Source organism: Pan paniscus, chromosome 18 (genome assembly GCF_029289425.2).
Source record: "Pan paniscus chromosome 18, NHGRI_mPanPan1-v2.0_pri, whole genome shotgun sequence".
Taxonomy (NCBI): Eukaryota; Metazoa; Chordata; class Mammalia; order Primates; family Hominidae; genus Pan; species Pan paniscus.
In genome coordinates this window covers 1,130,289-1,142,967 of record NC_073267.2, presented here as the reverse complement: position 1 = coordinate 1,142,967, position 12,679 = coordinate 1,130,289, and the positions used below count along the sequence as shown (strand labels likewise).

General features: G+C 57.8%; 1 protein-coding gene across 12 annotated transcripts in view; it reads left to right on the top strand.

Annotated features, from left to right (window-relative positions):
* Window positions 1-12,679, top strand: part of LMF1 (lipase maturation factor 1) — a 131,779-nt gene that overhangs the window by 89,715 nt on the left and 29,385 nt on the right. For all 12 annotated transcript variants that reach the window (XM_063598176.1, XM_034951650.3, XM_024925938.4 and 9 more), the window contains exon 5: window positions 20-85. In XM_063598176.1, the coding sequence (XP_063454246.1) occupies window positions 20-85 (66 nt within the window). The remainder of the gene's footprint in view (window positions 1-19; window positions 86-12,679) is intronic.

Sequence of the window (12,679 nt, the reverse complement as noted above, 5' to 3'; positions counted from 1 at the left end):
TCTGCTCTCTTCCTTGCAGGGCCTGATCAAGATCCGGGGGGACCGGTGCTGGCGAGACCTCACCTGCATGGATTTCCACTACGAGGTGAGCGTGCCGTGCAGGGTGAGGGCAGGGCACCCGGTCTCACGCCGCCCCGTTCCCACTCTTGGCGGGGCTCAGTCCTGCACACCCTGGTGAGCTGTCGCATCACAGGGTCACCCCCATTGATTCAGGACGTCCTCTCCCTCCTTTCTCCGGGTGGGTGGTCACACGGGGGCTTGCAGGCGCCCCCCCTTGCTGGGGCTGCGGGGACGGGGTCTGTGGCCCTCCGTGGTCTCGAGTGCAGCTGGTTTGCTCTGGTTCCTGCACCGGCACCCTCCGCTGCTGTCCTTGGTCCTGCCCAGGCCTCCGGGCCGGCCCCTCCTTCCTGGAGTCCACAGCTCCCCACCGTCCCCTGACAGGTGCCTGTTGGGGGCTTCCTGGCTGCGTGCCCAGCCCCTGCCACACGGAGCTGTGGCTCCATCATTACCTGGACACGGGCAGGTGTGTCCCACAGGGAAGGTGTGAACCACAGCACAGTTCCACTGTGCTTGGCCCCCAGGCCCGGGCTGAGTCCTTTCAGACGCCCCAGTTCCTGCCAACTGCTCACGTGTTCACGTGGGGGCTGGGAGTGGTCTGGGGCCTGGAGCTCACGTGTTCACGTGGGGGCTGGGGGTGGTCTGGGGCCTGGAGCTTGGATAGTCATTTGTTCTCAGTCCATGTGGGAGCCTCCTGGTAGCACCATCCCCACCCTGGGCCCGTGTGGTCATGGCCACGGTGCACCTAGAGCATCTCAGGCCTGGACACCCCTTCCTGCATTCGGCCCATCACTCGCACCTGCACGCGGAAGCCATCATCGTCTGCGTGCCGCTGACAGCCAGTGACAGCTGTCTCATTGCCTTTGCGTTTTCTGCCAGGGTTGCTCTGGCACTCACCGCCTCCAAGCGTGGAGCTGGCACCGTCCTCACGTGGCGCCTCTGCTGCGATTCCGGGTCTTGGTCCACGTGCCGGCCTGGCACAGGCATTTGTGCCTGCATTTAGTGGCTGTGTCCTGACTTTATTCTTCAGGCTCTTGAGATGTCTCCATAGCCCATCAAGTGCCCCGCCTTGCTGAGGACCCGCGAGCTCCTCTCTTTGTCCGAGAGCGGGTTCAGCTGACGGTCTGTGAAATACCAGAAAGTAAACACTCTCAGCTCTTTGGCTGGATGGTCCCAACACAGCCGTGACAGGGAGCAGCCGCAGGGCACGCGTGTGTGAGAGGCTTTCGCCAACAAAGCTGTGCACACCGCAGCCCACGCCAGCCACCCTGCCCCCGATAAGGTCCAGCGCCCTCAGCCCAGGTCAGGAAAGCTGAGGGGACCAGTGTCTCCAGACGCCCTCAGGACAGGTCAGAAAAGTGGGCAGGGGGGCCTGTGTCTCCCCCATCACCCTCAGGACAGGTCAGGAAAGTGGTGGGGGGTCCTGTGTCTCCAGATGCTCTCAGGACAGGTCAGGAAAGCTGGGTGGACCCCTTGTCTCCAGGCCAGAAGCTCCATAGCACATCTCACTGAGCCCCCTGGCCCAGCACGGGTGGCGACAGTAGTGGTGCAGTGGGCTCAGGTCCACGAAGGCTGCGTGCTGGTGAGGACCGTCCCGCACAGCTTTCCATTGGCAAGAGACACTGAGGCGCCCACCATGTCCCCACAAACAAACACTCTGATGCCTTCTCTACGTAGTGGCTGCATTTCAAAGCCGGCGTCAGGCATCCTGGGCTGCGTCTCTTCAGTGAATGTGGCTGCTCTGGGCCCAGGAGTGTCTCAGGATCCCCAGGACTCACCTGGCCAGGACCACCAGGGTGTGGTGTTTCTGGGGGATGGGTCATGCCACAGCTGCACTCCGGCGAGGACACAGGTCGCAACTCTTGGGGAGGCGGGCCGGGGGGTCCCACAGCTGCCTGTCAGCACTGCCTTCCCCTGTGTCCATGTGGCCAGCTGGGATGCAGTGGGTCCCTCCCGCCCCCGTGAGCACCCAGTTCTTCCTGTGCCTCAAAGGCCCAGGACTGCCCCTCACCAGAGCTCTCTGCTGTGCTGTGTGTGAGGAGTGCTCTGTGTCAGCCATCAACACCAGTTCAGACATGGCCCGAGACGGTGGACAGGGTGGGCCCGGCCTGGAGCACACAGGCAGGGGCAGCCCGGGCCGGAGGGATGGCCCTGGATGTCTCGAGGCACCCTCGGTGTCACTGCCACCCGGAGGGTTGGCCGCAGCAGTGTCAGGGCCTGCAGGCAGGGCCCAAACCCACTCTCCCTGGAGCTTGGAGCGTGGCTTTATCTGGGGCCTCCTTGTGATTAGTTAAGATGAAGTCAGAGTGGACTGCTGAGCCCCAAATCCAATGACTGTGTCCTTAGAAGAGGCCCAGACACATGGGGGGTCCCGTGCCCACATGGCTGAGCTTCTGGAAGGTGGAGCCTCCTGGGAGGTTGGATTGTGGCTGGGGCCACTCCCATCTCCAGACACTGAGGCTGGAGTGCAGGGTGTGTGAGGTCAGGGCCCTTATCATCCACATCCCAGGACAGGCTGAGCCTTGGCTCACAGAGAGCCATGAGCCTGATGTCCTGATGGTCACATGGGGTCCAGGGCCAAGCCAGGCAGCGTGAGGCTCTGGCAGCAGCTGCTGTCTCGGCGGGCCGGGCCGGCTCCTTCCAGCTGTGGAGGCTGTCCTTGGGGAATCGCATTTCAAAACCCACTGTGACTTGAAGAGGCATGAGGGAGCCCCGCTGAGTTGGGACGGGGCCCAGGAGCCCCTTTTCTTGCTTCCCGGGGGCCCCTTGGGGCTCCAGGAGCGAGTACCTGGAGTAGCGAGTGTTCAGAGCAGTGCGGCGCCGTGCCTGCAGCAGGTGGCCCGCCGCGACACGGCTCTTTGCGGTTCACTGTGTCTCCTGGGGCAGGAATGGCCCATATACCGGCCTCAGGGGCCTGGACTCCACTCGACAGACGGAGCAGTGGCCATGCCCAGTCCAAGGCCAGAAGCACTGGGGGGTCCTAGGTACAGGGGGCAGTGTGTGGGGAGAGCGAGGACACCACATCTGGGGTGGGGTTTTAGGGACAGCTACATGGGGACCCCGGGAGAGGGATGCACAGGTGGGCAGCAGGGCCAGCCAGTGTCAGGCAGCAGCCATGAGGCAGAGGGATCCTCAGCTGGGACAGGAGCTTCATCCCCCCTCTCACCTCAGACTTGTGTCTCAGACGAGGATGCTCCCTCCCGTGTATCTTGATGACGAGGCACTGGTGAAGGTTTCAGGAAGTCAGGGTGTCATCTGCGAGCCCAGGGCCCTGCGTGAATCCTCTCTCCGAGGAGGACCTGATTCTGGAAGGTGGCAGGCCCCTGCCTGCAGCCCCCGAGCCGTGCCCTCTGCCCCACAGCATTGTGGGTGGGGATCTCAGGCCCTTTTGCTGTCTTTCCGATTTTTGCTGGTCAGATAAGGAGTCAGAGGGGGGTGCCCCTTTCTTGGAGAGTTGCCCCTATGCTGTAGGGGACACTGAGCCCCTTCAGGAGCCTGGAAACCTCCGGAAGTTTCAGCAGCACAGAGTAAGAGGCAGCCATGCACCCCGGGGACGCCTCACTCGGGACTCCTCCCTCCGGGCTTGGGAGGTCCGAGTGTGCAGACTTCTCTCCCCAGAAGGAACTGCTCCACCATGGCCATCCACAGCCTCACACCCACCGCCATCCGCAGCCTCACACCCACCGCCATCCGCAGCCTCTCACCCACCGCCATCCACAGCCTCACACCCACGGCCATCCGCAGCCTCACATCCACCGCCATCCGCAGCCTCACACCCCACACTCACCGCTTTTTTCATCTGCTGGTAACGAAAGGCAGTTGCCGGCAAATTCAGTCGGTTAAGCCAGAAGCAGCAGGGAAGGCATCCCCAAGTTCCAAGAGAAGGGGCCAGCCCCCTGGAGGGTGAAAGGCGACCGGGTGGCTCTGCCTGAAACTCCTGACAACAAGCCTGTGGCTTTCCTCACGTCATGTTCCCAGATCTCTGTGGACTCCACCAGGGTGCCCTGCAGCTATCTCAGTTCTGATGACCTCTACCCAGGGTGAGTGCAGACCCCGCAGGCCAAGGGCTCACTCCCATGAGACACCGGGGATGCACGGATGGCCGCTTGCTCTCAGCCAGCAGAGGGACCAGAGCCATGTCCTCATCCCCGTTGCGAGGACCCCCAGGATCCCAGGGCCAGCCCAGGACGGGTGACCAGGGACGGGCGCCGTCCAGAATGCAGCAGGCTGTGGGGAGGGTTGCTGCGGTCCCCACATCGGAGCGGTTGCCTGACGACGCGGATGCAACAGCAGGTTGTGAATGTGGGGGTTATGCAGCTGCTTTTAGCAGCAGGGATGGCACTAGCTGCTGAAATGGAAAATCCGGGCCTGTCCTCTCTCTCCACTTGGGTTTTAGGAAGTCAGCTGTCATCAAGAAGGATGGAGTGAGGACTCCCACAGATGGTTTTGATGCAGAGAAAACTCACTGGATCTGGAGTACATGGACCCTGAACGTTGCACACAATTCTCCATTGCTTTTTAGGGGAGTTGAACATAACTCTGTTGCTAGAAAGCTGCGGGAAATCCAACACTCTCATTCAGTCCCACGGCGCTCCTTCCACGCCCCTTCCGGAGCCACCTCCCAGACGCGGCACAGGGCAGCCCCTGCCAGGGCCTGGGCGGGCAGGGACCCACGGCCACTTCCCTTGCTGCCTGCAGGAGTACCCCACTGAGCTCAACCCCATGCACCCCAAGGCTTGGGCCGAGGCCGGGCCTGTCTGTGAGCTTGGGCCGACGTCGTGGAGAACTACAATTCCGTCTGCCGAAGGATGCTGTCAGGGCTACAGACAGGCCCCGTGACGGGCACGGAGGCCCCCAGAGTCGACTCACCGCTGGGGACCAGGCCACGCACCACAGACCCTCAGGGAGCTGCCTGACCAGGGCGGGGGTCCCCTGGATCTGCCTGGGGCCACCTACGCTCCTGGAGCAAGGGTGTCCCAGCCTGTGGCCGGCAGCCTGCAACTTGGGGGTGCGTCTCTGGGCTCCCACACCTGCAGGGGGAGTTTTAGGCCACTGGTTAAGTAGAGTGATCCAGAAGCACTGCCCCTGCCTGAGGTCACGGTCTGCACCCTGACTCCAGGCCCAGGCCACGGCCATGCCTTCCTGGGTACCTGCGACCACCCTGCTCACCCTGAGGTGCTCTCGGAGGCTAGAGGCCATTCATGCTAGGAGCACGCACTCTGCGTGGGGCGGACCACACAGAGCGGCCCTCTCTGGGCTGGGCTCCCAGAGTTCTGCGGGGCCTCCAGGTGTGGGTGGGAGTGGCTGAGGGGGTGCAGAGCTGCTGTGGACGCCCCCCGGGGACATGGCCCTGCTGCCTAGAGCAGCCTTGCTGACAGAAGCCTCGGCTCACACCCCCCTGCCCGCCGAGCTCCCCCACGGGTACCGAGACCGCGTGTGCCCCAACACTCCCAGCAGGAGCTGCAGGAATCCGTGTTGAAGTGCTCAGCCTGGCCCGGCCAGCTTCCACGCAGTGTGTCTTGTGGCTGGTGCATCCCCGTGTCAGGCAGGCGCCCCTTTCCAGCCTGCCCCCTCAAGGCTCACGCAGAGCACAGCGGCTGGGGCTGCTCCTGGCTGACTCCCAACAGGGAAGCTCAACACAACCTTTTATCCTCCTGGCGTCCCAGGACCCACCCAGCAAGGATTTGGGCCAGAAGATCCTGTAATGCCTTTAACTGCGACCAGGGGCCGTGGGCTGCCAGCCCGCTCAGACTGTGGGTCACCAAGCGCCCTCAGATATGGGGGCCCGCTAATGTGGGAATAATATATATCCAGGTTGGCGTCGCCCGTGAAGACTGTAAATGTCACCATTAGGGGAACCACGTCTGAATCCCATCCGGCGGGTGGGAGCCAAGGCTTCTCGCCTTGTCTCCTTGCTGTTTTATTGGTTTTTGTAAGAAGAGAATGTTTTCTCTGTGTGCTGGGGGCTGGGAAGGAAGGGCAGTGCTGGGCCTGGGGAATGTCGGGGTCTCGGGTGGGAGGGGCCTGGGGAACGGCGGGGTCCTAGGGTGGGAGGGGCCTGGGGAACGTTGGGGACTTGGGTGGGAGGGGCCTGGGGAACGGCGGGGTCCTAGGGTGGGAGGGGCCTGGGGAACGTTGGGGACTTGGGTGGGAGGGGCCTGGGGAACGTTGGGGACTCGGGTGGGAGGGGCCTGGGGAACGTTGGGGACTCGGGTGGGAGGGGCCTGGGGAACGGGGACTTGGGTGGGAGGGGCCTGGGGAACGGCGGGGAACTAGGGTGGGAGGGGCCTGGGGAACGGGGACTTGGGTGGGAGGGGCCTGGGGAACGTCGGGGGCCTCGGGTGGGAGGGGCCTGGGGAACGTCGGGGACTCGGGTGGGAGGGGCCTGGGGAACGCCGGGGGGCCTAGGGTGGGAGGGGCCTGGGGAATGTCGGGGGTCTCGGGTGGGAGGGGCTTGGTCTGGCAGGCGGCCTGCTGCAGGGTGGTTTTGGCCGGCGCGGCTCACGGCCCCAGGCCCGTGCCCTGGCATCACTCAGCAGAGCAGCCCACTGGGCGAGTGCAGGCCTGAGGAGACATCGACCTTCCGTGGGCCTGGATTTCCCACTTGTCCTGGGGTCCTCTTGACAGGGACAAGCCGTGGCTGGGGAAGACAGGGGTGGCGCCTCAGGGTCAGCAGTGCTCACGGCTGTTCTACCCACGCAGCCGAGGACAGCAGCGCCTGCATCTGAGCCCTGTTGTTATGCAGCCCTGTGCTGCCCATCCTCCATGCGCCCCTTACTGGCTTCTGTGATCCTGAGCAAGTTCTGTCTTTCCAGCTTTAAACTGATCACCCACTACCCTACGGCGGTTGTGAGAATCAAATGTCGTAACATGCACTGGAATGAAAGTTCCTTAAAGAGTCGGGGATTTTCCAGATATCTTTCTGTTACTGGTTTCTAATTTAATTCCTTTATTGTCAGAATATACTTGATATGCCTTGAGTCTTTTAAAATTTAGTCAGATTTGTTCTGTAGCCCAGAATATGGTTTGTCTTAGTGAAAGTTCCGTTTGAGCCAAAAATGAACAGACAGTGTTCTGTCAGGATTCATTAGATCAAATTGGCCAATAGTGTTTTTCAACTCTTCTGTACGTCCTCATTTTCTGCCTGTTTTATCAATTATTGAGATAAGGGAGATTGAGATCTCCAACTATAATTATGGATTTCTCTATGTCTGCTTACAGTTCTATCCATTTTTGCTTCATGTCTTTGAAGCTCTATTATCAGGCGCATACGTGTTTGAGTCTTCTGACCTCCTGATGAACATTGTGAAATGGCCTCCTGACTGCTGATCATATTCTCTGCTCTGAATTGTGCTTTGTCTGGTGTGACGGTGGCCAGTCCAGCCTTCTCGTCACTCGTGTTTGTATGGTATGTTTTTCCGTCCTTTACCTTTCGGCCTGTGTGTGTCTTTGTGTTTGAAGCGGATCTCTTAGAGCTGGCGTATGCCTGGGTCTTATGTTTAAATCCAGTCTGACAAGTCCTGCCCTTTATCTGGGTGTCTGGGCGGTTTGCATCCAGTGCAGTCTTTCCTGGGGAAGGTTTCAGCCTGTTGTCTTGCGATTTGTTTTCTGATCCTCCCATGTGTTCTCTGTTCCTTTTTGTTGCTATTATTTTACACCTTCCTCTGGATTAATTGAATATTTTTGTGACTCCTTTTTATTTTCTTTCTTGGCTGTAACTTTTTTGTCTTATTTGTGTGGTGGTTTTAGGGTTTATAGTATATGCCTTTAATCCATCACAGCTCACCTTCAAGTTATACTATGCCTATCTCATAAATGCTGAAAGAATTTTACAACAATATTCTCCCAACAGTATTTTCCCCTCCTGGCCTTTTGCTATTATTGCCAAACAGTTTGATTAAACAGTCCAGTTATCTTTCAGAGACATTTCGTTCAATTGGAAGAACAGCCTCATTGTGTATCCATATATTTACCATTTCCAGAGCTCTTTTTTCCATCCGTGATCATTTTCCCTCCACCTAACATCACCACTTCCAGAGCTCTTCACTCCTGCGTGGAGATCAGGTTTCCATCCGTGATCATTCTCCCTCCACCTAACAGACTTGACATTTCTTCTAGCATAGGTTTGCTGGTGACAAGTTCTTTCAGCTTGTCAATGTCTGACAAAGTCTTTATTTCACCTTCATTTTTGAAAGAGATTGTTGTTGGGTATAAAATTCTAGGTTGACAGGTTTAGTACTTTAAAGATTGTACTCTACTCTCGTCTCATTTGCATTATTCCCTGTGACAACTCCTTATCTACATACTCTGTAACATCTTTATTTGCCTGTAAGATTTTTATCATGAGTTTTAAGCAATATTCGATTATGATGTGTAGTTTGTAGTACTACTTTAAGAGATCTGCTTCAAATACGAAGACACACAGGCTGAAAGGTAAAGGATGGAAAAACATACCAAAAACGTGAATGAGTGACAAGAAGGCTGGACTGGCCACCTTCACACCAGACAAAGCAGAATTCACAGCAAAGAATATGATCAGGAGTAAAGAGGCCATTTCACAGTGTTTATCAGGAGGTCAGAAGACTCTCAAACACGTATGCGCCTGATAATAGAGCTTCAAAAGACATGAAGCAAAAATGGATAGAACTGTAAGCAGACATAGACAAATCCATAAAGTTGGAGATTTCAATAATAGATAAAGCAGGTAGATAGAAAATAAGGAAGGATGTAGAAGAGCTGAAAAACACTACTAACCAACATGATCTAATTAACATTTGTAGGCAGTTTGTGACAATTTGATTATTTGTCAATCAAACTACAATCAAAGTGATCAATAGTGTCATACTGTCATGCAGTAAAATGTGACCATTTGGTTATTTGGTGTTGTTTTCCTCATATTTTTTGTGCTTGGAGTTTGCTGAGTTGCTTGAATCTATAGGTTTATCATTGTCATTACATTCGGAAAATATTTGGCCAATGTTTCTTCAAATATTGTTTCTGTACCTCTCCAGGATGTGAGGAGGCTTACACGGGTACGAGTGCTGAGCCCTGTCTGGGGTGGAGGGTGTGTGAGTCAGTACTAAGTATCTGTTACCCAAAGACTCAGAAAGACTTTTACTTTGGTTTCTCTAAAATGGGGTTTTCCCACTAACATCAGAGTTCAACACTGTTTGGCTTCTGGATTCAGGCTGTTTCAGAGATCTGCTATTGCCCAACACACCCCAAGCCTCAGTGGCTTAGAGCAGCAGCATCTTTCTCCTGGTCCTGTGACAGGTTCTGCTGGGCAGCTCCTCTTTCTCCTGGTCCTGTGATGGGCTCCACTGGGCAGCTCCTCTTTCTCCTGGTCCTGTGATAGGCTCTGCCGGGCAGCTCTTCTGCTGAGCAGCTCCTCTTTCTCCTGGTCCTGTGATGGGCTCCACTGGGCGGCTTCTCTTTCTCCTGGTCCTGTGATAGGCTCTGCCGGGCAGCTCTTCTGCTGAGCAGCTCCTCTTTCTCCTGGTCCTGTGATGGGCTCTGCTGAGCAGCTCCTCTTTCTCCTGGTCCTGTGATGGGCTCTGCTGAGCAGCTCCTCTTTCTCCTGGTCCTGTGATAGGCTCTGCCGGGCAGCTCTTCTGCTGAGCAGCTCCTCTTTCTCCTGGTCCTGTGATGGGCTCCACTGGGCAGCTTCTCTTTCTCCTGGTCCTGTGATAGGCTCTGCCGGGCAGCTCTTCTGCTGAGCAGCTCCTCTTTCTCCTGGTCCTGTGACAGGTTCTGCTGGGCAGCTCCTCTTTCTCCTGGTCCTGCGATGGGCTCTGCTGCTGGCTCCTCCTTCTCCTGGTCCTGTGATGGGCCCCGCTGGGCAGCTCCTCTTTCTCCTGGTCCTGTGACAGGTTCTGCTGGGCAGCTCCTCTTTCTCCTGGTCCTGTGATGGGCTCTGCTGCCGTCTCCTCCTTCTCCTGGTCCTGTGATGGGCTCCGCTGGGTGGCTCCTCTTTCTCCTGGTCCTATGATGGGCTCCACTGGGCGGCTCCTCTTTCTCCTGGTCCTTTGACAGGTTCTGCTGGGCAGCTCCTCTTTCTCCTGGTCCTTTGATGGGCTCCGCTGCTGGCTCCTCCTTCTCCTGGTCCTGTGATGGGCTCTGCTGGGCAGCTCCTCTTTCTCCTGGTCCTGTGGTGGGCTCCGCTGGGCAACTCCTCTTTCTCCTGGTCCTGTGGTGGGCTCCGCTGGGTGGCTCCTCTTTTTCCTGGTCCTGTGATGGGCTCCCCTGGGTGGCTCTTCTGCTGCACGTGGTGTCAGGTGGGGTCGTTCACGAGCTGATAGCTAGGCCGGGAGGTCCAGGAAGGCTTCACTTGTACTGGAACCTAGTGCATCTCCCGGTGGCCTTGCCACATGGCTACCATTGGCTTCCTCACAGCTTGGTGGCCTCAGAGTAGAGGGACCTTTAATGGGGTTGGATCTGCCTCTTCAAGGACTGAGCTTGAAAGTTCAGAACATCACTCACGCTGCATTCTCTTGGCCAAAGCTGAGTCCCAAGGTCGGCTGGGATTCCAGGGGAGGCGAGCCATGCTTAGGAGGGGCAGTGGCCACCACAGCTGAGCCTGATGCTCTTCTCTTTTTAACACAGCATTGGGTCACGTCAGCCCCATGTCTGTTACATTTGTCACCGTCTTTATCACTCAGTGTCATTTTTCTCCATCTGCAATTGCCTTGGTGGGAAGTGGGGGTTCCACGTCCACAAAGGCATCGCACTGTGTCCCTGCTGTGGCCCCTTCCCAGGTGAGGTTCTGAGAGCCGGTGGCAATTACCACTTTGGGACACAAACATCCAAGGGCCGCTTCCCACGGGGACGCTTGTGATTGGCTTGTTCCTGGAACACATGGGACCTCCTTCTTCATCCCAAGACCCTCACCTGATAAGCATAAGCAGCCCCCGCTCCCCTCCCCGTCAAAGCTCAGCTGACACACGTCAGCAGCCCCAGCATGCAAGAGGGAAGGAGAGGTTAAAGTCCCCCACCCCAAAAGCCAGACCAAGAGCTGGGACTTCAGGTGTGGGCCTAGCCCTGGAGATGCTTGTTCCCAACACCTGGCCAAGCCTGCTGCCTCCTGCATGGGTCTCGCCGCAACCCCAAACACACAACAAGCAGCCTAAAAGGGAAGTGGCAGACCAGGCCTTCCGGTTCTTCTCTGGCCTTTCCCTGTGGGCACTAGGGGGTGGGTCCCACATGGGGCACTCAAGCCCTAACAGACGACGCTCATTCTCCCCCAAGATCTACTGCCTTCTAAGTCCCTAAACAGGTGTCATCCCCTTCACTCTTTCCTCATGTTTTTCTTATTTAAAATTGTCTTTTTAGGAGAAGTTTGCAGGCTGTTTCCTGAGGTCTGGGCCAGCAGCACCACCATGCCCTGACCCACCATTCCCCTGGCCGCGGGCTGAGTGTCCCGGCTGCACGGGAGCTCCTGGCCTTGCCTGCAGCGTGCGACACTGCCACACCCACCTCACGGCTCACAGCCAAGTTTCAGGTCATGATGTTTTCTCCTAGCCTCAGTATAAACAAAAATAACTCTTTGCCCTCTAAGCAAATGAGCAGAGGCCTCAGGACCCTCCCCAGCCCACGGCTCTTGGGGTGCACTGGGGCCCTGTGCCCGGACACCCCCTCGGGTGTGCACATGGCCGCCTCTCCTGCGCTTCCCACACCCCTACCCCGGAGTGAGCGCTGCCCAGCACAGCCCCTATGTGCGCTTTCTGCCACCTGGGGACCCCGACTTCCACGTAGCCTCTCTGGACCCTGGGAGTCCCAGGATCTGGGTGCGGACTCTGAAGCGTCTGGGGGCCGCCTCCCTCCCTGCAGGGCGTGTTCATTGTTGTCCCTAGTGGGGTTTCTGCAGCTGTGCCAGGCCCCATGGCTCCTGCGGGCTGTGCTAGCAAGGCCTTCAGCCCTGAGCAGCACGCGGGCAGGCCCCTCCACAAAGCCAAGCAGAGCGTGCAGCATCGTCCATCTCGGGCACTCTTCCCACCACCACCCTGGGCTCACCGACTCACACAGCCCTGGCAGTGCTACTCTGGGTCCTGTCGTTGGGGGCTTCCAGAAAACAGCGTGTGGGGGCCTGGGCCCCATTTGCCAGTGGGGTGTTCTCACTCCAGACAAGTCTGCACAACCACTCTGACTTGATTGATGGATCGACTGTCTGATACAAGGTCTTGTTCTGTTGCCTAGGCTGAGTGCCGTGGCACAGTCGTGGCTCACTGCAGCCTCCGCCTCCTGGGTTCAGGCGATCCTCCTGACTCAGCCTCCTGGGTAGCTGGGGCTACAGGCACGCGCCACCATGCCCAGCTAATTTTTTATAGAAATGGGGTCTTGATACGTTGTCCAGGCTGGCTTCAAACTCCTGGGCTCAAGTGATCTGCCTGCCTTGGCCTCCCAAAGTGCTGGGATCACGGGCATGAGCCACCGTGCCTGGCCTTGATAGTTTTGAATTATGATGCAGGGCAAGTTCCCACCCTTCCTCCTGGCTGGGCTGCTGAGTGGGACCCTAGGTGTGGGGACTCCTCTGTGCCTTGGCCTGGGAGGCTTCCAGGTCCCCACAGCCAGGTCTTGCACTTAGAGCCTTGAGCTGGGCTCGGGACCCGGGCCCCATTCCTGCTGG